The sequence below is a fragment of the Sorex araneus genome, chromosome 4, assembly GCF_027595985.1.
Source record: "Sorex araneus isolate mSorAra2 chromosome 4, mSorAra2.pri, whole genome shotgun sequence".
NCBI classification, from domain to species: domain Eukaryota; kingdom Metazoa; phylum Chordata; class Mammalia; order Eulipotyphla; family Soricidae; genus Sorex; species Sorex araneus.
The window spans coordinates 54,670,365-54,693,440 of record NC_073305.1 but is presented as its reverse complement, the minus strand read 5'-3'; the positions used below and the strand labels follow the sequence as shown (position 1 = coordinate 54,693,440).

At 39.9% G+C, this 23,076-nt stretch overlaps 1 protein-coding gene across 3 annotated transcripts in view; it reads left to right on the top strand.

Annotated features, from left to right (window-relative positions):
• The window catches only part of CFAP20DC (CFAP20 domain containing), a 312,336-nt gene extending 292,639 nt beyond the window's left edge, over window positions 1–19,697 (top strand). For all 3 annotated transcript variants that reach the window (XM_055135696.1, XM_055135697.1, XM_055135695.1), the window contains 2 exons: window positions 10,640–10,734; window positions 19,174–19,697. In XM_055135696.1, coding sequence (XP_054991671.1) covers window positions 10,640–10,734; window positions 19,174–19,286 — 208 coding nt within the window. In that variant the 3' untranslated portion in view covers window positions 19,287–19,697. The remainder of the gene's footprint in view (window positions 1–10,639; window positions 10,735–19,173) is intronic.
• The last annotated feature ends 3,379 nt before the right edge of the window (window positions 19,698–23,076 follow it).

The window sequence follows — 23,076 nt, the reverse complement described above, 5'->3', positions numbered from 1 at the left end:
ATCAAATAAAACACACCTTTTCATGACAGTGCTTTCATGTATACGTGTGCTGGAAAGTTATTCTCTCTAGTTTCAAGAGGAGGGGTGGGGATGGGAAATGTGCCTGAGCCCACAGAAGGAAAGGAAGAGTGCCCCTGAGTTACACAGAAAAGGACGAATGATTGAAAGGGATATCTCTTTCCAAAGGGGCTAGTACTTAGAAGAAATTACGATCAGAGCCAAGGAGCCAACCAAAACTTGAATATTAAGCCAAAGGACAAGGCAAGGATGGCAAGAGACCCTGAAGCATAGCTTGTCACAGATCAGAACTGAAAATAGGGCATGTGATTGAGCCTGAACTTTCAGTAGATATCTATCGATTCCTGCTGAAGAATCATGGAGGGTTCAAGGAGTTGACTAAAAGCCAAGAACTGCCATTAAACATCTCTATCAAAATGTGAGAAATCAAATGTGACACTGCTAATTCCTTATTCACAAGCACCAGAAGTACTCTTGGAAAAAGAAAATGACTAAGTATATGTAAGAACTGTAGCACTGTAGCGTTGTCGTCTTGTTGTTCATCGATTTGCTCGAGGGGGCACCAGTAATGTCTCCATTGTGAGATTTGTTGTTACTGTTTCTGGTGTATCGAATACACCACGGGTAGCTTACCAGGCTCTGCCAAGAGGGCAGGGCACTCTCGGCAGCTTGCCAGGCTCTCCGAGGGGGATGGAGGAATCAAACCTGAGTCAGCGTCATGCAAGGCAACGGCCCTACCCGCTGTGCTATCGCTCTAGCCCTAAAAGAACAAGACAAACAAAACCATCTCATCAGGGTGGAAAAACGCAATAATCTGAAGGAGCATTTCTCACAGTGTAACCATCTAACCAGCGTTGGACTCATGATCCCAGCAACTGCTGGTGCTTATTTTCTCTGTCCTCTCAGGAAACTCATGTGTTAAAGGTTCTCAAAAGTCTGCAAGAGTCCTGCTTCATTTTGTATAAGTGAATATTTTCCATATTTTACATTTAACTTAGAACCCTTTTTCCTTTTGAAGTATACTTTGTAAATGCTTACCTAACCAAATTAAATCAAAATGTAATCAAAATTCACGATCACGAAAATCAAAATTAATTTTATAAAATCTTCTCAAGTGCAAGTTAAAATAATATAACTGTTGAGAGTATTCTGTACTTTTTAAAAATAAGATTTGATATATCTTAGCCAGATAAATTCATACCATCTATCAGCATACACTTCAAGTAGATCATAAATTTAAGTGTCACTGTCACTGTCATCCCATTGCTCATCGATTTGTTCGAGCGGGCACCAGTAACATCTCTCATTGAGAGACTTATTGTTACTGTTTTTGGCATGAAATCATAGGGGTATGTTGCCACCAACAGGTCAACCTGTACCTGCAGGGCGAGTGCATCAGCAGCCTGACGGTACCTTCAGGCTCCCTCACACCCCAAAATTGCCACTGTACCTTTGGACCCCAACTTGGGACCAAGTTTACCAAGAAATTAAACAGCCAAAAGTTAAGTATGTGGGAGCCATGCCCACAAACCACCTCCGGCTGAGCTATACAAGCTCATTTATTGGCCTTATTTCAGAGACCCATAGATAAATCTCGAAAGATATCAGAAGACACAGATAATCTCTGACCCACACATGGCTGAACAGACTGAGGTAAATCAGAGGGGGGCAGAGTGGCCTGTGCCTTAATGGCTTCGTGGTGAGATACAACAGTCTTCAATGACTTTCTTCTAAGGAAACATTTTTTGACCATTCTGTGAGCAAATTATTTATAACAAGCAATATAAAATATTATTGAGGACCTGTTATGAGGGCAGGTTTAAGGGGTGTAACAAAACATCATGAACAGCTCTATAAAACAGTGTTTATATAAAGTGTAAGGGGGGAAATGAAATTTATAATAATTGAACTCCCATTTGACTCAGCAATACCATTTCCTTTGCGGCCCATAAACACACAGCAGAAAAGTCATCTGCACTTCTGTGTTCATTGCAGCACTGGTCACAATAGCCAGAATCTGGAAACAACCCAAGTGTTCAAGAACAGATGACTAGATAAAGAAACTATGGTACATCTTCACAATGGAATACTAAACAGTTGTTACGAAAAAATGAAGTCATGAAATTTGCTTATAAATGGATGGACATGGAGAGTATCATGCAGAGTGAAATGAGTCAGGAGGACAGATATAGAATGACTGCATTTATTTGTGGGATATAAAAAAACATATTTATATATATGGTGGGGGGAAAGGGGCCGAAGGGCACTTAGGATAGAGAAGGAACCAGTATGACAATAATAGTAGGAACCGGTGTTGAAACATTATATGACTGAAACCCAACCATGAACAACTTTGTAACTGTATATCACTGTGATTTTTTTTAATTTTAATTATAAAGGAAAAAAAATAAGGAGCTTAAGATTTCTAAGCATAGGATTCATTACCTTAAATATATATGTATGCAGTAGTGTGGTATTCAGATATTTAATTATATATACATATTCCACCATAGTGTATAAAACTCATTCTTTCATAGATTAGATTTCATTATTGTATCAAATAAATCATAATTATGATAGCAGAAACAAAATATCGCAAACTGAATTTCAGAATTTGCAATTTTATTACTAAAAATCACTACAAGTGTTTCTTTAAGAATTCCCCTAAAGACACTGGTGGTGAGAAATGTACACCGGTGGAAGGATGGATGTTGGAACACTGTATGACTGAAACCTAATCATAAACAGCTTTGTAAAAGGTCTGTCTCTCAGTGATTCAACTTTAAAAATCTTTTTTAAAAAATTCCCCTAAAATAAAATTTCACTGTGAGTGAAAAACAAAATTCAGTAGTTGGGGGGAGGAAGGGCTGGTGTGATAGCACAGTGGATAGGCCTTTGCCCTGCATGCAGCCAGCCCGGGTTCAATTCCCAGCATCCCACATGGTTCCCCGAGCACCACCAGGAGTTATTCCTGAGTGCATGAGTCAGGAGTAACCCCTGTGTATCGACAGGTGTGACCCAAAAGAAAAAAAAAATTCCGGTTTGTTTTTGTTTTGCTTTTTGGGTCATACCTGGCTGTGCTATCACACCTGGTCCTACCTGCTGTGCTATCGCTCCAGCCCCAGTATTTTTTTTAGATACAGTGAAAACAAGAGTTTTAGACATATTAGAGTCTGGAAACCAAATTTCCCGGGGTTTGATTTTGTTTTGTTTTGTTAAAGAGAATGCTTTGGTGATCCAATTTAAGTCCTTAATAGTATCACTGTATCACTGTCATTCTGTTGTCAGTCAATTTACTCATGCGGGCACCAGTAACGTTCTATTCCTCTCAGCCCTGAGATTTTAGCAGCCTCTCCTTACTTGTCTTTCCCAATGATTGGAGGATCTCTCAGGGTCAGGGGAATGAGACCTGTTGTTATTGTTTTTGGCATATCGAATATGCCATGGGTAACTTGCCAGGCTCTGCCCGTGCAGGCAGGATACTCTCGGTAGCTTGTCAGGCTCTCTAAGAGGTATGTATATAGTGTTACCCCGTTGATCAGCGATTTCTTCAAGTGGGCCTAGTAAAGTCTCCATTCATCCTAGCCCTGAGATTTTAGCATCCTCTCTTTATTCATTCTTCCCGAGGGTGCTGCATTAGAGGTTCTTCAGGGTCAGGGGAATGAGACCATCATTGTTACTGTATTTAGCATATGAATATGCCACGAGGAGCTTGCCAGGCTCTCCCATGCAGGCAGTAAACTCTCAGTGGCTTGCCAGTTTCTCCAAGAGGGAGAACAACCTTAATAATAAAGCTCATGAAGAATTAAAGGGAAAACCATAAAATGTAATGTAAACAGAAGCAGATGACTCTAAATTTTTTTTATTTTTTATATTAGTTTATTTTTAATTAGAGAGTCATTGTGAGGGTACAGTTACAGATCCATACATCTTTGTGCTCATGTTTCCCCCATACAAAGTTCGATAACCCATCCCTTCACCAGTGCCCATTCTCCACCACCAGTAAACCCAACATCCCTCCCCCCCTCCCCAGTCCCGTCTCCCCCCACCCCACCCTGCCACTATGGCAGGGTATTCCCTTTTGTTCTCTCTCTCTGATTAGGTGTTGTGGTTTGCAATAAAGGTGTTGAGTGGCCATTGTGTTCAGTCTCTAGTCTGTATTCAGCCCGCATCACCCTTCCCCCACATGACCTCTGACCACATTTTACTTGGTGGTCCCTTCCCTGAGTTACCCAGAATGAGAGACCAGCCTCCAAGCCATGGAGACAACCTCCTGGTACTTATTTCTACTATTCTTGGGCGTTAGTCTTATAGTCTATTATTCTATATTCCACAGATGAGTGCAATCTTTCTATGTCTGTCTCTCTCTTTCTGACTCATTTCACTTAGCATGATACTTTCCATGTTGATCCACTTATATGCAAACGTCATGACCTCATTTTTTCTAACAGCTGCATAGTATTCCATTGTATAGATGTACCAGAGTTTCTTCAACCAGTCATCTGTTCTAGGGCACTCGGGTTTTTTCCAGATCCTGGCTATTGTAAACAGTGCTGTGGTGAACATATAAGTGCATATGTCACTTCGACTATACTTTTTGGCTTTTCTGGGATATATTCCCAGCAGTGGTACTGCTGGGTCAAATGGGAGCTCAACCTCTAGTTTTTTGAGAATCGTCCATATTGTTTTCCAAAAGGGCTGAACTAGCCGGCATTCCCACCAGCAGTGTAGAAGGGTCCCTTTCTCCCCACATCCTCTCCAACAGCGGTTGCTTTTGTTCTTTTGGATGTGTGCTAGTCTCTGTGGTGTGAGGTGGTATCTCGTGGTTGTTTTGATCTGCATCTCTCTGACGATTAGTGATGTAGAGCACTTTTTCATGTGCCTCTTGGCCATTCGTATCTCTTCCTTGGTAAAGTTTCTGTTCATTTCTTCGCCCCATTTTTTGATGGGGTTGGATGTTTTCTTCTTGTAGAGTTCAACCAGTGCTTTATATACCATTGATATTAACCCCTTATCTGATGGGTATTGTGTAAATATCCTTTCCCATTCTGTAGATAGTCTTTGTATTCTGGTCACTGTATCTTTTGCGGTGCAGAAGCTTTTTAGTTTAATGTAGTCCCATTTGTTGATCTCTGTTTTTACTAGATTGCTTAGTTCCGTGTCATCTTTGAAGATACCTTTATCTTCAATATCGTGGAGGGTTTGTGGTCTGATGTTGAGGGATGACTCTATATTTTACATGAATACTATAACCATCATGCGAGAATCTCGCACAGCAGAGCCTGGCAAGCTACCTGTGGACATTCAATATGCCAAAAACAGTAATAATAATGGCCTCATTCCCCTGACCCTGAACACAACAGGGACGAATGGAGACGTTGTTGGTGCCCGCTCGAGCAAATCAATGAGCAATGGGAAGACAGTGATACAGTGATACTCTAACCACACTAAAGAGGTGGAGATAGGGTGGAAACTAACTCTAAGTATGTTTTGGGTTAGTTCAAAGTGCTTTGTCCAAAGGAGGGGAAAAACTATACACAAAGAATTCCAGAGAACAGGATTTGGAAATTCTATTGGTTGTTTCATTTGCTTAACAATTTTGAATTGCTAAATGTTAATGCTTTCTGTAGTTCAAAAAATAAGTAAATCTGCTGAATAATTAGAACTGTTATAGGGGGTTTGAAATATGGAAAGAGAAAGGTTGAGAATGAATTTCTTGGTACCGGAGAAATAAAAACAAGTTCATAGATCAGGTTCATGAGATTTTTTGCTATTAAAAACCAAATAATAGCCTTTCCGGCCCTGCGCGAGATCGACCCCGGAGGCAACTGAACCACTTTGGACACGAGCGGCGCCCCCAAAATGCCTCCAAACTGTGTGCCCGGAGCTTCTGGCCCAGGCGCTGCCAGCGGGGTATGCTCTTTTCTCTCTCAACTCTTTCTTTTTGAATGCAGCGAGGCGATAGCCGGTTTTTAGACTATGCAGAAGCCCGGGAAAGCCGATGGGGTGGGACTTCCGGATCCGCCCTGTGCTGGCCAACATTTAAGCACAGAGCCATGTGGGGACACTCCATTCCGGCCCTGCGCGAGATCGACCCCGGAGGCAACTGAACCAATTTGGACACGAGCGGCGCCCCCAAAATGCCTCCAAACTGTGTGCTCGGAGCTTCTGGCCCAGGCGCTGCCAGCGAGTGATGCAATTACAAAAAGAATTTTCCCTGGACTTCATATAGAAATCCAAAACCGCGCGGCTGCAATAGCAGCCGCGTGACCTAATATCTTTTGATTGTCAGCAACGTGTATATGTTCCTTTTTGGCAGGGCTTACCGTGGGGGGAAACTCCAAACAATAGTACTGAGTTTTTTGTTGAAGGGTAAAAGATTGTAACGATAGAATTTTAGGCAGAATTTTCCCTGGACTTTATATAGAAACCCAAAACCACGCGGCCTCAGCAGCCTAATGTCATCTAATCATCAGCAATATGAAATGGTTCCTTTGTAATGGGTTGGACTTTGGGGGGACCATAATAGGGTTAAAGTTTGTAGCGACGTGTAATTTCTGGCTGCACTTTCCCTGGACTTTATACAGAAATTCAAAGCCCGAGGCCGCTGCCATGGCCGCGCAACCTATTGTCATTTAATCATCACCAATATGAAATGGTTCCTTCTTAACGGGTCGGACATTGGTGGGAAATCCTAACAAGAATAGTAAGTCTTTTGCTGAAATATTGAAGGCTACCAAAGTGGTAGCCATCTCTATAGACTGAACTAAGCCATATCCCCACGCCGGCTAAGAAGAAATATCCTTCTTTCTCGGGAAGAAACGCGGCGTGGCGTTAACCACAGTATGATGTCCACTAAGCTGACACGGACCTGGTGGCGTGGGAATGGGATACAAGGGAATAAATTATTATGTACTTGGAACAGCGGGACGCTGGTGGAATCTCGAGCCGGGGCCGATACCAGCGTATCACCTTTGATTCCAGAAACTGCTTGCAGACATTCTACCAGGCTATCAACTAAGCCAGAGCCCCACGCCGGCTGATGACGGGAAATAACCATCTTTTTTGGTTTGTTTTCCCTTTGTCAGGCAGCATGGTGATTACTAAACAGGCGTGATCTCGGTGGCGCGGGACGAGGGAGGAAAAAAATAGAAAAGTTATGTAACAAACAGCGGGACTTAATATCTCTACATTCTCAGCAATGGAGAGCCATCAAATGCTTCCTTGACAGTGGGACTGTCTTTTCTTTTTTGGGGGAAACCCTAGCAACAATAGTGAGTTATGTGTTGAAACATGGACTGTAACCAAGATAAAGCGTAAATGAAGTGAAACTTATCATTTACAAGGGCGGGGACTGGGGGGGTGGGAGGGGGCGGGAGGTTTAATGGGGTGGTTGGTGATGGAATATGGGCACGGGTGAAGGGAAGGGTGTTTGAGTATTGTATAACTGACATAATCCTGAGAACTATGTAACCCTCCACATGGTGATTCAATAAAATTTAAATTAAAATAAAAAAAATAAAATATAAAAAAAAACCCAAATAATAGTTAACTGTCATTGCAGCACAACATAAGTATACCTGTATTCCAGTGAAACTCTCTAGCACTGAAATGTTTAGTTTTACCTAATATACCATAAAATATTATTTTAATTTTTTAGCCATTTAAAAGTATAAAGACCATCCTTGTTCTGCTGCAGATTTTTTTAAATGCGGTAGGCCAGATTTATATGGGCCATGGACCATAGTTTGCAAACCCCATCTTAGATATGATGATGGTGTGTAGATATATAGATAGCAAGTAAGTTGAGAGATCTGAGTAATTTATACTCATCATGCAATTGTTTTATATATTTGAAAAATATTTTCAAATAAAGAACCCTGTATTTACCGTAGGTATTGCTAGGAAGGAAGAAACATTAATCCAATCTGATCTGAGAAGTGAATAGCTTGACATTTTTCACAGTTACGAGAAACCACACCTACTCTTCCCCCTATATACATGGGCCATGTGTAGCAACTGCCAATGACATTGTGAAGATTATTTTATAGCTTGGAGTGTCATTGTATGATAACATTATTTTTTCCTGCTTATCTTTTCTCTCCATCTCTCTTACTGAATAATGAAGTCACTGAGCTGGTAATTTGTTTGTTACCTTGTAATTTTCTATAATATAGGAAATATTTTTGGCCCCCATAATTACGTGGACTAAATAAAAGACGCTTATCAGAAAATGCCCCATTAGCTTGGAAGTCTGTGACAAATCTTTTCTGATGTCTTTAATGTGTTGTTATGAAATTCAATTACATGTAGCACACTCATCTTGCTCGTATATTACTGGCCAGAATCTAGTAAGAGGTAATGTAAGCTGTAACTGAAAGTTTCCTAAAATATTATTATAATCAGGTAATTGTTACATTAAGATTCTTTATCTGTAGACTGCACTGTATTACTGTCGTCCAGTTGTTCATTGATTTGCTCAAGCGGGCACCAGTAACATCTCCATTGTGAGACTTGTTACATTTTTGGCATATTGAATATGCCACGGGTGGCTTGCCAGGTTCTGCCATGTGGGCGGGATACTCTTGGTAGCTCGCTGGGCTCTCCAAGAGGGATGGAGGAACCCAGGTCAGCTGCGTGCAAGGCAAATGCCCTACCCGCTGTACTCTCGTTTAGTTTTGCTTTGTTTTGTTCTGTTTGGAGTAACACCCAGTGGTCCTCTGGGGTTACTCCTGGTTCTGCACTAAGGAATTACTCCTGGCAGTGCTTAGGAGATGCAGAGAATTGAACCCGGGTTGTCCATGTGCAAGGCAACTGCCCTACCTTCTGCATTATCTCTCTGGTCCCATAACTCTTATCCTTTACTGACTTAATTATGACAGAATCCATTATCTGCTTTGGTTTGTCAAAATAAAACCATATTGTAGGCAAATTCACATTTTGACTTCATAGATAATGAAGATACTATTATCAGAGTTGAACTTTATTGAGTGCTAACTCTACCCAGATTAGTGCCAGGTGTATTTTATTCATTTTTATAACTGACGCATTACTATAACCTTCTCTGTGTAGAGGAAGCTTAGTGATATTAACTCATTCAGCCAAGTTCTTACATGAAGTAACATGGAGCTGGAATTAACTGGCAGAGCCAGTGCTCTTAGTTACTAGTTGGGAATGGCTCCTATTGAAGATGAAGACAGTAATAAATACAAAATTTTAGAAAGAATTTGCTTAGTCATGAAGACGTACATGGTCCCTTTGGGAACAACAGGATTGAAGTAGGCTGGGGCTGGAGAGATAGTGCAGTGGGTAAGATGTTTGCCTTGCACATACCTGACCAGGGTTTGATTCCCCAGTACCTGATACCCAATCAAGAGTGATCCCTGAGTGCAGAGCCAGGAAGAAGCCCTGAGCAGTGCCAGATGTGGCCTAAAACTAAATAAACTTAATAAATAGGGTGCTAATATCAGCACAAGAAATAGAATTATTCATGTTGGACTGTCCTTCATATTTATCTGCTTGCTCCCTTCCTCTAAGTAAATTCAGTAGCAGCCTTAAAGTGAGAAGGACTTGAAATAGAATTTACAGTGACTTTGTCTACTGGGTGTCACCCATTTACCTCACCCTGACTCAGCTAGTCAGAGGGAAGCAAAGAGTCTGGAAACGAATGAAGAAAGTAACAAGATTTGGAAATGAGGTTGGAAGTTAGAAGTAGAGGAACAAGATACAGGAAGTGCATTTTGCCTGGTTTTTGCTCTCATTGAGAGTCATTGAGAACAAAAGTAATGAGTCATTCATTCAAGGGCCTGAATGTCTCCCTTATTTTGCTCTCTGCTGCTCTGATGCCCTGAACTAGTACATACTGATGCCCACCACTGTGGCTGGTCCATGACAGCGCTGAGACTAATTTCCACTTGAGTCCGCACTTGAGTCCGCATGGGTAATGGTATCATCCATGATGTGTGACAGGTGACTGTTTCCCAAAGATCTTAAGGAGCTTCATCTCTGTTGCATTTCTTCTGAATTATTGAAATAATTTTCTTATATGAATTATGCTAATTTAGTTACAATAATAAAACAAACTCCTGAGGGGAATAATCATTTGGTAAATTTCTTTTAAAAAATTTAAATGACTGACTCCATATTAGCCCACCAATGAAACCATATGTTAATTTCTGGGTGTCTTGTCTTTCTGAAATGTGGAGTAAAATGTTTCTTTTTTGGAAATCCAAAAGATTTAAAAATCCAGGGAGGGAACCAGGAGATGATACAACAGATTTTATTTTTGTAACCCTATGGACACCCAAGCATCACAGAGTATATCCCTGAAGGCCCCCAAACACTGGGCCCCCCTCCCTCCAAACACCGGACCCCCCACTCCCGAACTGTAAAGATGGTCTGGGTAGCCCGGGCACTGCAGAGCCTGAGCAACATTGCATCCTTAGGTCCTTATGCCAAACTGATGTTCCAGTGACCAAGAATCATAGTGAAGCTCCCAGACCTCCCAAACCCCACTTGGGGGGCTCAAACGAAGGCAAGGGTGAATTCCCGGGTAAACTAAGCCCTGTACATGAAACTATAAGCATGTTATTCATTTATTCTTCTTTTCTTTCCTTTTTAGGGACTGGTTAAATATGCTGAGCCCACCAATTGTTCCTCCCAGTCAACAGCCAGCAGAACAGCATCCAGATTCTTCTGGAAGTTTGAGTGCTCAAGGTGGGAATATGAAAAATTCAGTGAATAAAAAATAACCTACTAGAGGTAGAGAAAAAAACTGTCACTTTGAGATGCCATTGTCTTTATTAAATGCTGATCACTTAGAATCACACAGCTCAAAATGAGGCAACTTATGCTTGATTTTATGGGATGTTAGATTCTTTGTAACTATAGAGAAGTTATCCTTGTTCTTCTGAGGGTTAACCCAGGGGTAAATATATAGCTTAAAACATAAGAGCATGAGTTTGGTATCAAAATGGCTATCAAGTTCCAGCCAAATTCCAGCTCTGCCAACTCCTGCTGTGTGATATTTCTGAACTTGCGTATTGCATTTGTAAACCATCTGAAAGGATTTTATGAAGATTCAATGTGGTGTACATGCATAAAGCACTTAGACAACTCACACATATCACTTGGCAGTAGTATTATAAAGCAAGCCTAGTACTCCAGTGATACCAAGATGCATGTTTTCAAATACAGAGATACTGTCTTTTCATTAAAGCAAAGACTGACACTGAACTATAGATAGTACTAGTAATGGGGAAAAAAATTGTAATGGAAAACAAGATGCCGGAATGAAAATATGTCTGGTGTTTTCTTTGTTGGCAAGCATCCTAAAGATGAGCCATTAGTTTCTGATTATGAACCCGAACAAGATGTTTAAGACTACATGAAGGAAAAACGGAAAAGAATTGGAGCAAAAGTAGAAAGGCTGAGAGAGCAAGGGTGGGGTGGAGATATCTAAAATGCATAATAGGGGGTAGAAGAGATATACAATGGGCAAGGTGTTTGTCAGTCCCCTGAGCCCCACTAGGCGAGATCCCTGAGCCAGAGTAAGTCCCAAGCACAGCTGGGCGTAGCCCCAAACCCAAAACCAATAAAAAGAATAAAGTACATAATTGGAATGACAAACTACCTCTGAGTGGGACTTCCTAAGATACTTTTCTAAGCTGAATTTTGGAGCTGGAATTACTACTATAGCTGAAGTGTGTTTTTTCTTTTAAGAACCAGAACCAATACAAATTGCTCCAACAAAGCTTCCTTCCAGGAGCTGCTTGTTTTTCTCTCCTAACTGCCCCAGGGAGAAAGTGGTGTGTCCCATTTTTCTTCAGGTATGGCGGATTCCTAGTGAGAGCTCATACATCTGAGTGGTACATTTTGTCTGCCCCAGGGATGGAGACGTCGCTGTGATTTACTGTCTGAAGTAGATTATGCCCCTCAAATTGGGAATCTTTTTAGAGGTGTACATTTATAATTACTTATGACAGAAAAATAGAATCTCAGCTGTCAGAAGGAGACCTTGCTGTGAGGGAACAAATAATATGTTATGTTAAGTGTCCTAAATAAGCCACAGGAAGTGAGAACGTGGTCCTTGAGCAAAGGCACCCAAGATATATATTAGTGAGAAGTGGCTGAAAGAATGTCTTAAGGTCGCCATTGCAAAGGGATGGCAATGGTGACTTTACATTATGTTGAAGGTAAGCATAACTACCTCAGAGACAAATTAGCAAATTAAATTCAGAGCATTGTGGAAATGTCCTGTCCAGCATTAACCAAATCTGACAACTTTCTGCCTGTCACCCTAGATTTTTGTCAGCTATTTCTTCCTTCTTTCTGATATGTTTTAGGTACTTTACTTAGTTAATACATTAAAATCTCATCTTTCCTATTTGGTTAATCTCAACATGATATTGTCACAGGTCATACCCACCAATAAACCAAGATAGTGTTTCCCTCTGATTTGATGTGGTTGTCAAAAATAACAGTAATAATAGCTATGATAATAATTGGGGTGGGTAGCCAGTTTCTGTCATGAGAGGACAGGAGTAGTTTTGTGGGTAGTCTAGGGTCTGATTTTTGGGGTTTTGTTCCAAAACAGGATCCATTACATTTGGCATTTAATATTTGTCAAATGCTATGCTGAATAGTTGCTACATTTAGCTCTCATAGCAACACCATGAAAGAAGTACCATTATTGTATGTGGAATGTCACCAGTGGAATGTCAACTATTTACAGTTGACAAAGCTGACACTCTAAGCGTGAAGAACGAGTTCAAGGTCACATGCCTCATCATAGGCTGCTAGCCAAGTTCTGATTTCCCTTGAAGCGGGAGATACTTTCTCATGTGTCTGGCAGGGATCCAAAGGCATCTCCACAGAAATGGGGGGGCAGGAGAGCCTCACCCACATTCTGGCTGTGTGAGGAGAATTTCAGGAATACTGGGAGTGAATCCTCCCAGAGAGAAGCAAGCCTGTTGCTAGTGGCTAAGGTTCTCTCTTATTCCATAACCATCTGTTTATTCCCTAATTGCTTGTCCTAGAAGAATTTCTGGACAAGGATGGAGGTCCTGGCTTCTCTTACTGGATCTGGGATTTTATTTCCCCTCCAGCTGCATTTTATTTCCCCTCTAGTGCCCTCTTGCCTGAAAACATGCCCTTAAGAAATGCCCATGTCAATTTCCTGACTCGGAGCCTATTTTTTTTCGTGGTTAACAAAACGCGTTCAAAATTGTATGCCACATGTTCCTAAGCACAAATTGGGTTTGTAGAGTTTTCCATCTTTTCTAAAATATGATTAACACTGAGTCTGCCAGGCTGAGGCACACAACCTCCAGTGCACATTTGAGTCACTATGTGTTTGTAAGTAAGACTAACTGGAAAGAATAGAATTGCAGTAGTTCCTAATTGGTCATTCAAATCCTTTGGCATGTTGGTTTAAAAGGCACTTTTCCAGTTTGAAAAAAAAAAAAATACACAGGGTTTTTGTTTTGTGGTGATGTCCTTCCTTTGAAAATGAAAAATATGCTAAAATTACAACATGTTATTTGCCATCCAAAATATCTTTATAGCTTTCTAATAAAAGAATCTCTATCTTTATTTCACCATTGATTTCTCATGCTCCCATTGGAGGGCACATATTTGCTGCGAACCAAAATTCAGCCACTCCCAGTGGACTTCCTCAAGATTGTGTGCAAGTTCACTTGGGTGGAAGAGTTTGCAAGCCCCTGGTACTCTGCAGAATCTTATCTCAGGTGTCATCTTTATTGATCCTCAGGCTGACTGTTCCAGATGGTGATCTCTCACCATTGAAGTGTTAAACAATAGTGTATTTGCATGCACATTAAAATACAGTCAATCAGTTCTCAAGATCTATAAGAGAGAAAATACATTAAATTTTTTTAAAAATTCGATGGCTGTGTCAGAAAATCGAAAAAATCAAGTAATGAGGCTTGATTCAGAGATTTTAAATCTGATAAACTGGTGCCACATCATTTCTTTTCAAGCTTGGAACACTTAGCTTTGTACACATAGGTTTTCTATCATCTGTGGTCAACATGCATTAAAAATAGATAATTAAGCCTTTATATTAATTGAATTTCAAAAGGTGAAGGGGGGGTGTTTTTCCAAGCTGATCAAGCAAAGGGGAGGGAAACTAATATAGCTGCATTTGGTCTGACTTCGTTGGGGTTTTTTTCTGTTACTGCTGTTAACCAATTTCAAAGTGGATGAGGCTGAAAGTTTGTAAATAGATTATTATCTGAAAGGCAATTTCATTCCACTAGAAATGACTTTATTTTGTAGAGAAGAGTGAAAATGTAATTTGGACCCCTGTCCAGATGCTCTTAGTCTGGTAGCAGGGAATGGCTTTGTTTGTTAATTTGTCCTTTTAGAGTTTCTGTAGCCAGTCTTTAAATAGAGCAATCTAGCATTTGAGGGGGAAAAACAAACTCTGCACTATCCAGGAATATAATTGAAAATTACCCCATGCCCATACACAATAATTACCTTTCAAAACATTTCCCATCGCTTGACATCATGGTGGTAATTGCTTAATGATGTTATAATTTCATTACGTAGGAATTACAATGGCAAAATGATGTAAGTTGGAGGTTTGAAAATTAAGTTATAATGAAAACAAAACCTCTTATGCAAGTTTAAAGCACTTATTTCAATGTAAAATTATACATAATGTCTCCCAATTTTTGTATGAATGTCATTATTGGTAGGGTTTTAAAATTCATCCATTTAAAGCTTTAGTACTTAAAAACCACAAAACCTGTCTTAGTCCCATATAATGTGTTTTAGTGTGTGAGGTTCCAGTTTGATGGTGATATGTATTGGAACAAATGCATTTCTATAGCAGTTATTGCTTCAGTTTGTATGCATTATGTAGCAGAACCTCTACTAATGAATTGGATCCACCTAGATCCCTTTGCATTCAGATGATAAAGACTCATGGCCCATTACAATGGTGATTTTCATCTTGAAAGATTCCTGGCTAGTTGTAAAATGTACTGTTTTCTCATTTAATAGGGCCAGCTTAAATTTCTCTGGCACAGAATGCATTAAACAATGATATAACAGAGTGCCAGAGGTCAAAATTTTCCCCATGGATGATGGAGTGAAAACAAGACATCACACAACAGATCCCTGAAATAGTTTGACTCATAATCATTCACCTCAGTAAAATGTGGTTTTAACATTATCCCTGATGGAAAAATTAGTTTTGCTTTTAGAAAGCTATATTTTTTTGGTATAGGGACTGTTTTTATTCTAAGATAAATTCATCACCATGCCCTATTTAGGGGCATTGTGTTTCATATAAGTCCTTTTTTTTTCCTTTTGGTAGTAAAATAACAAACAGTAAAAAGGGTAGGGAATTAGATATAAGTAGACATTCCCCCTTTGCATGACCAACTTAGTATTTATATTTTCCCCGAAGATGATTATAATTGAGTTCTCACAGTGTGTGCGCTGAGTGCTGATTCTCCAAGGTACTGAAAAAGGTACTATTACTATATTTATTTTACATATGAGGAAACTGAGATTCTGGTGGTGAATGTTTCCAAATTCCTACAGCTATGGAGTAGACATTGGTCCACTTGGTCACAGGTCTTTCTGAATCTATTGTCTATATGTTATACTGCTTATCATTTTTCATTGCTTTCTCTTTTCTTCATACTTAAGGCTTTATCACTGTTTCTGTCCTGAGTTCGTTGTTGTTGTGAAGCCTGTATGTCATGATTTATTTTTATTCATAGTAATAATGGTAACTGGTTTATTGAACAACTATTCTATATACTTTGCACGTTTACTATCTAAATCCACTTTGTCTTTCACAAAGCCCTGTGAAATATGTACTATTACAACTATTTTATAAATGAAGCAAAGATCCAGTGAGAGTAAAAAGCCCACAGCCAGGCTCACATCATCCAGGTCACATGATGTGAGCAGGATTCAGTCTGTTTCCAGGTTAGTCAGGAAACAGGCTTACTCTCAGCCCCCCTGTAGCTGCCTCATCATCTTTAGTTGCTGCTTTTGTTTTGTATGTGTTGCACTTGCAACTTGCTCACATAGCAAGCACACAGTAGTCACTTACTGAGAAACAGATTTTATTCTGTTCTCTGCAATAGCCCTAAATGTCTGGGAGTAAAAGGTGCACCCGCTCTCCTTCAGTTTTATCCTGGGTTCAGCATAGTGATGAAGCAGCTGCTTGAAAAGCTTCCCAGACTCTCCTGCTTCAAAGAAGAGAGAGGAGGTAGAGTCTGGGAACCACTCTTAAGAAGGCAAGCTGCCTGTTCTAAATCCCTGTTCCTAGGTCAGCTATCACTATTAGCATGGCCATTATAGGAGAGGGGAGGTACAGACAGGGTTCTATCATATCTCTAGGGTCACGAGACAAAAGTCAAGAGTCACCCGAAGCTCATCAAAGTTGTCATATGGATCATTGGTTCTAATCTGTCTGATGCAGGGGTTCATCTAAAAGAACCTTACATAAGAGTTTGCCCTGCTCCCTGTTTCATCCTTCCTGGGCCCATGTTCCATTTGCCGTAAGATCTAATGTTTAGAAAATTATTCCTCATGCTGAGCCCAAATCTGGCTCCTCATAACTCCCGCTGTCAGCCCTACTGCTTCCTCCTGGAATTGCACAGAATCTTGCCTCTCATTTGCCACTCTCAATTTCCTTGAAGGCACATGGGCACCTGTCCCCTCCATTTGGTAGAGGTAAGCCCTGTTCATTTTGCTCACTAAACCCTGCCTCTGCTCTACCACACACTGTCTGAGTTTTAAAATATGAGGAAGTGCATCTCTGGTTTCCAAACCTTTGTTTTCAGTATCAGCTACTCTTAAATCTGTTACTCCATTCTATGTCTATATTCTCACAGCATCCTAATTCACAATAGAATGTGTTCCACCACCTTTTCAATGAAAACACCAAACACTGAATTATGGTAGAAAGAATGCAGAGCTGAGAGTGTGCATGGCTCATTTTGTCTCTGCCTCTGTCTCACCAAGTGACCTCAGATGAGCTAATGAATGTTGCAGATTCTGATTGCCTCGTCCATAAAATAGGTATGATGACTCCTGTCTGTCCCATAAGTTCAGGAGGGTCAATTGAGGAAAATGTGCTTTCTGAGCTATTGAGGGCTCTAGCAGCTGAGGATTCATGAGCAAGGAAGACATAATCATTCCTCTGTGACCTCCACTTTTTGGAGTTTGTTCTGCACAAACAGAACTGCCTGCCACTCACAAAAGTGTCAGCTGATCTCATATTTTTTCCACATCACATACACTTCTGAGAACAGGTCCCATTTCTTTTTTTTTAATTTATTTTCTTTATTGAATTGCCATGTGGAAAGTTACAAAGTTCTCAGGCTTATGTCTCAGTTATACAATATTCAAACACCCATCCCTTCACCAGTGCCCATATTCTACCACCAAAAACCCCAGTATACCTCCCGCCCCTGCCCCCCACCCCCAACTGCATAACTGATGAATTTCACTTCATTTTCTCTTTACCTTGATTACATTCCATATTTCAACACAAAACTCATTATTGTTGTTGGAGTTTCCCCCCAAGAAAGACAGCCCTACTACCAAGGAAGCATTTGATAATTAGTTTTCCATTGCTGAGAATGAAGAGATATGTAGCCCCACTGCTCCAAGTACATAACTCTTTTTTTTTTCCTTTTTCCTTTTCCCTTCTTTTTTCCCCCTCATCCCCTTCCCCACGCCTCATAGTATGGTGGATGCCACGCTGCGTTTCTCCCCAAAATGGGAAACAACCGGGAAAAAGGGATATTTCCTCTTCTCGGCTGGCATGGGGCTGTTGCTTAGGTCACAGTCCAGAGAAATGGCTGCTACTTTGATTACCTTCAATATTTCAACAAAAAACTAACTGTTATTATTTGGAATTTACCCCCCAAGTCAGACCTGCTAAAAATGAACTGTTTCACATTGCTGACAATTAAGAGATGTTAAGTCACGCAGACGCAACTGTGTCCGCACGGTTTTGGATTTCTGTATAAAGTCCAGGAAAAATTCTGCCAGAAATTGCATAGCCCATCTCACAGTCCCAGTGCATTGCTGTAAGAAGCTGCACTGGATGCCAAAATGTGTTAGAAGGTCTCTGGAATCAAAGTCTTTAGGTGCAGAGGGTCCGTTTCACTCTCAGCAGCTCCAGATTTATCTGGGCCGAGGGCGTGCCGGTTACACCCACTTCCCATGATTCCCTAGGAGCCCCAAGTGTAAAAACCGTGTACCTCTGGGTTAGGAGTCTTAGAAGCTGGCTCCTGCCATGTGGATGTTGCTGCCACCGCCACTTTCCGTGCAGAAAGACAGGGTGGAGAGGAAAGATCCGTCCCCAGGCAGCGTGGAGTTGTAGCCCAGTTCACAGTCCCAGTGCATTGCTGTAAGAAGCTGCGCTGGATGCCAAAATGTGTTAAAACGTCTCTGGAATCAAAGTCTTTAGGCTCAGAGGGTCTCCAGGTCCCCATTTCTTATATCATCACATCCCTAAAGACTAGTGCAGTGCTCACAAGTTATCTCAACCATCTAAGTTACTCACAAAACTAAAATCCATGTTTTTATGCCCCCCACAAATTTGACAGAGCTTAACAAGCAATAATAAAACTAAAGGTTGCCTGATGCTGTTTTCCACAATGTGTTTTGTGATGCACCATATTTCTAAAAACTATTATTTTAATTCATGTTTATGTAGCAATCATTTAGCAAGCATGGATGGCGAAGGAGTTCTCTGAAGTTTAATTTACACTGCTGCATTTGTACAGCGCGGGCTCATGAAGAAGTCTAGAACTGTGATCATCACATTTGAATCCTGTTCAACAGTTTCTCTAGTCCTGACCAGCAACTCTTTAGACCTTTGGACTTCCTTTAGTTTCCCTCCCAATTCTCCACACATTCTGTTTTTCTTTTCCTTTTTTAGCAAATCTGCCCCTCTAGTAGCTGTTTCTCCTCTGCACCTAGTCTGACCACAATGACTGCATCCTTCACTCTAGCATCAGCCAGCATCCTCCCCAAAGAAAGAAATTCATCCAGGGGAGATGGTGGTTCCTGTCCCCTTACTGTCTGATGCTGCAGTTCGGTAATACCAGGCAATATCAGTTGCTAATGTGTCTCTGGTTCCCCTTCTCGCAGGTGAAGAAGACCTAAGTGTGGAAGAGGATGAGGAGGTGCTCACTCTACTGTATGACCCATGTCTGAACTGTTACTTTGACCCCCAGACTGGGAAATACTATGAGTTGGTGTAATCTCTCCTTCCAGGGCAAAACAATGGCTACCCCAAGGTGGAGTGCTGTGTGGTGGGCAGCCCCAAGAAATCAAAATGAATAGGAATGTAATTATTCTGTAAATAATATTCACTGTTAATAATATCTCCTTTCTGTTGTTGATGTGATTTTTGGAATTGTGAAAGGATTAATAGAGATGAGATTTTTGAACTTTGAATTGGTTCTTTGTTGGTTCTCACCCTACATTAACTTTTGTTTCTTATCACTTTATGTAAATGAATTAAGATTGTTCAAATTTGTTGCAGTGTTAATCTGGCAATGATGGCTTGATATACAGAAAATATTCTTGTTTAAAAGATATCTTAAGTACTTTTTTATTTCATTACCAATTTGTATTAAAAATAAAGTCTGGTGGTCAGAATGCCTTTTCAACAGTTTCTTTTAGTTCACCTTGTTTTCTTAGTCAGAAAATTCATGGTTGATAGTTCCCTTTCCTCCACCTCTCAGGGAAGAAAACACTGTGAACTGGTCAGACTCCATGATCACATTTTATTGGCGCTGACTCCATAATTTCCATTTCATTACAGTTCGTCCAGAGTTTGCCAAAGATCACATTTGTTAATCACTTAAGCTGCTTAACTGTGGTTTTCTTTGTAGTTTTCTTAACCAATTATCTCCAAATTCTAATCATATGGTCCAAATCCAGCTCATGAATCCAGACTTTAATACAAGGCCCGCCACGTTAACACCCCACATACCCTCCCATTTGTGTGACTTGGACCTTAGGAAATCTGGGCTGTTTTCTTTGTATCATTTTAACTCTGCTGACTGCTTTACAAGGCAAAAGTCATGTGCTTCCTGAATCTGAGTAGGCCGTCTCATGTTGCATACAAGTATATTATTATTGAGTTCAAAGAATTAAGGAATACTTTTTAGTAAGAGAACCATTGGAAATAAAAAAATAATTGGTGTACAGTTGGATTTAATGTAGCACTATAATTTCATCTAATGTTTCTTGTTAGAGGAAATAAGAGCTCTTATTTTAGGAGTATATTTGACTTCTGTTCAAAGAATCATGCATTACTTAGAACCATATTTTTGGGTAAGCCTTTAATCCTATTGTTCACAAAGTATACCTTTGTTATGAATTCCTTCATAAGAGCTTCATACTTCAAAATGCAAATAAATCACTGAAGCATCAGAATCTATGCTGAATGATAAAATAGTTGAGCTAGCTTGAATATGACCTTGAATATGAGTACACTTTAGAAAGACTTGTTCCTGCATTAGACTTGGAACCATCCACATAAATAGGAGTCAATTAAATGTCTGTACTAATCAGGACTGTAGTTATGAATATTAATGACCCCCCTGAGCTAAAAAATTAAGGAGACAGGATTGCCCAAAAACAATGTTATAAGGCCTTCAAATGGGTTCCAGCTACTACCTAGAAAATTCTTGAATTGCAAGCAATAGGCATTCATGAGTCCAGAATTCACATATCTCTGTGAACAAATCAGACCCCAAAAGACAAAAGAATCTGGGCAACACCAGAGAACCGAGAGCAGGAATTGCCAGTTTCTCCCAGCAATAGTCATCAGAATGACAGTGCTGGGGTGGGAGAGGGGCAGAGTGGGGTGCCAAGCTGGCAAAAACAACAAATACCTACCTTTAAGGTCTAGGAACATTGTCACCTCTGCTTTAGTTTGCTCTGCTTTTCTCTTTTCATTTCTTTCTCTGTAGCTGTCTCTCCCAACTTTATCAACTACTCAATTCGCCTTCCGGGACACTCAACCCCTATAGAACCCCTGAATCCAACCACCAGGGCTCTCATTTTCAGTTTATAAAACCTAAAGTTAGGGCTCCACTTGGCCCCCAGTTTTAGTCCAGTGACCACCAAGAAATATCTCTTGCAGATGCAGAAGGAAGACAAGGAGTGTGTTGCAAGCCAAGTAGATACTCACTGTAGTAGATACCTAGCCAGTGTTAGTGTCCTTTTGAACATTTCATCTTTTTAGGAGAAGTAGCTTCATTTTTGCTAATATTTATAGGAATTGAAAATAGAGATACTGAAAACAACAGATGTGAAAAAAAAAAATCCTGATGATTTTAAAACCAGAATGGTAAAGGCAACTTACTTGGAAATGTATTGACTGCAACTGCTTCATTGTTTATGAAATATTGTTGCACATGAAAAACTCTCAGGAAGTGTAGACAATCCTGATGGCTATATTCCACTCCCAGAGAGTCTGATTTGAATGGTATTGGGTATAAACTGGGCATCAGAAAATTGTCTAATCTCCCCTATAAATTATAATGTGCAACTATGCTGAGAACCGCTGCTGAAGAGTAGAAATCCAGCACAGTGAAAGAGCAGCTCAGCTTAATAGCTTATGTGTCTGTGGAGAGGAATCTGTCATAATGTTATTAATAGCTACCATTTTTAAGACCTTGATTTCTACTTTTATAATCAAATTGGAACTGAGTATTACATGTGAAACTGGCTGTTACAAATGTATCTTGAAAAAAAAAATGTTTGACTCATTGTGGGAGTACATCTTAAGTTAATTTGGTATCAGTTTGGGGACTGATTCCGTTTCTTATTTGACATAATTTGTGATGCCAGAGAATTCAAGTCTTCAATCTCAAAACTATTACTTAATTGTAGGGTCGGGATCGTGGAAATTCTGAAAAAAAAAATAACTGACAGCTGATACATTTCATCAAATTTATGATTTACCTTCCCTGGGAATTAGAAGTTCTCTCTCCAATTAATTCAGTTTTATTTTCTGTTAAAGTTAAATACTGACATATGCATGACACTTTTTGCAAAATAATTTGCCCTGTTGTTGTCTTTCTTTATATTTTTAGATTCTTTATTTAGATCAGTCATTTCAACCACATCTTGATATTTTTTGAAGTACAAGTAAGTCATGTTTAATAAACAAGAGTAGTGTAGTCACAGAATGTACAATCTGAAGGACGCTTAATTAGAAGAACCAACTTTAAAGCTGCCCTTTGGCTTTAATTAAAGGTCAAGCAGCTGAAATTTTCTGGACTGTTCTATTTTTTATTTTAAAAAAAATCACTTGATGACAGCAACCACAGTATCAAAACTAGCTTTATTTAGGCTGCATTCTATGACTCTCAATTTTTAATAAAAATAGCCTGAATAATGAGCTACCCACATGTGATTGTATTATAGGATTTCTGTTTCATGTATCATTTTGCATCCCAAAAAAAGAGTCATAAAGAAGAATGCTTATCAAGCAAATCCCATTTCCTCTATCTTCCTTTAATATGGATGAGATAGAGTCATCTAATTGCGCCTAGGACAATCAAAGACTATTTCTTTAACTCTAATTTTACAATTGAGAAAAGTGAGATTCAGATTGGGAAGTTAATTGTCCAAAGGCACTTAGTTGTAGAGGGGAGAATGGAATCCATGACTCCTCACTTCCAAAGCCACTTTATTTTCTACCCTGAGGGAATTAAATAAGGATTTAAAAGATAATGAACATCACAGACTCTGTACTGTGGTCATCATAGGACATCCTGCCAGGAGTATGGTTCTTTGCTTGGAAACAAAATATTTTCTTCTCTGTCGCTCTTTTTTCCGTGCATTACCAACCAGCCTTTGCACTTCAAGGATTTCTCAAAGTGTTTTCGGGAAAAATTTCCATTCTTTGTTAATCAGTTTAATAGGAGTGGAGAAAGAAGTCCCTAGTTAAACACTATGAGAAAATACTGGAGAAGAAGAAATAGTCATTTATAGTCACTGTAGATGTTCTTGATGGTTTTAATAGACCAG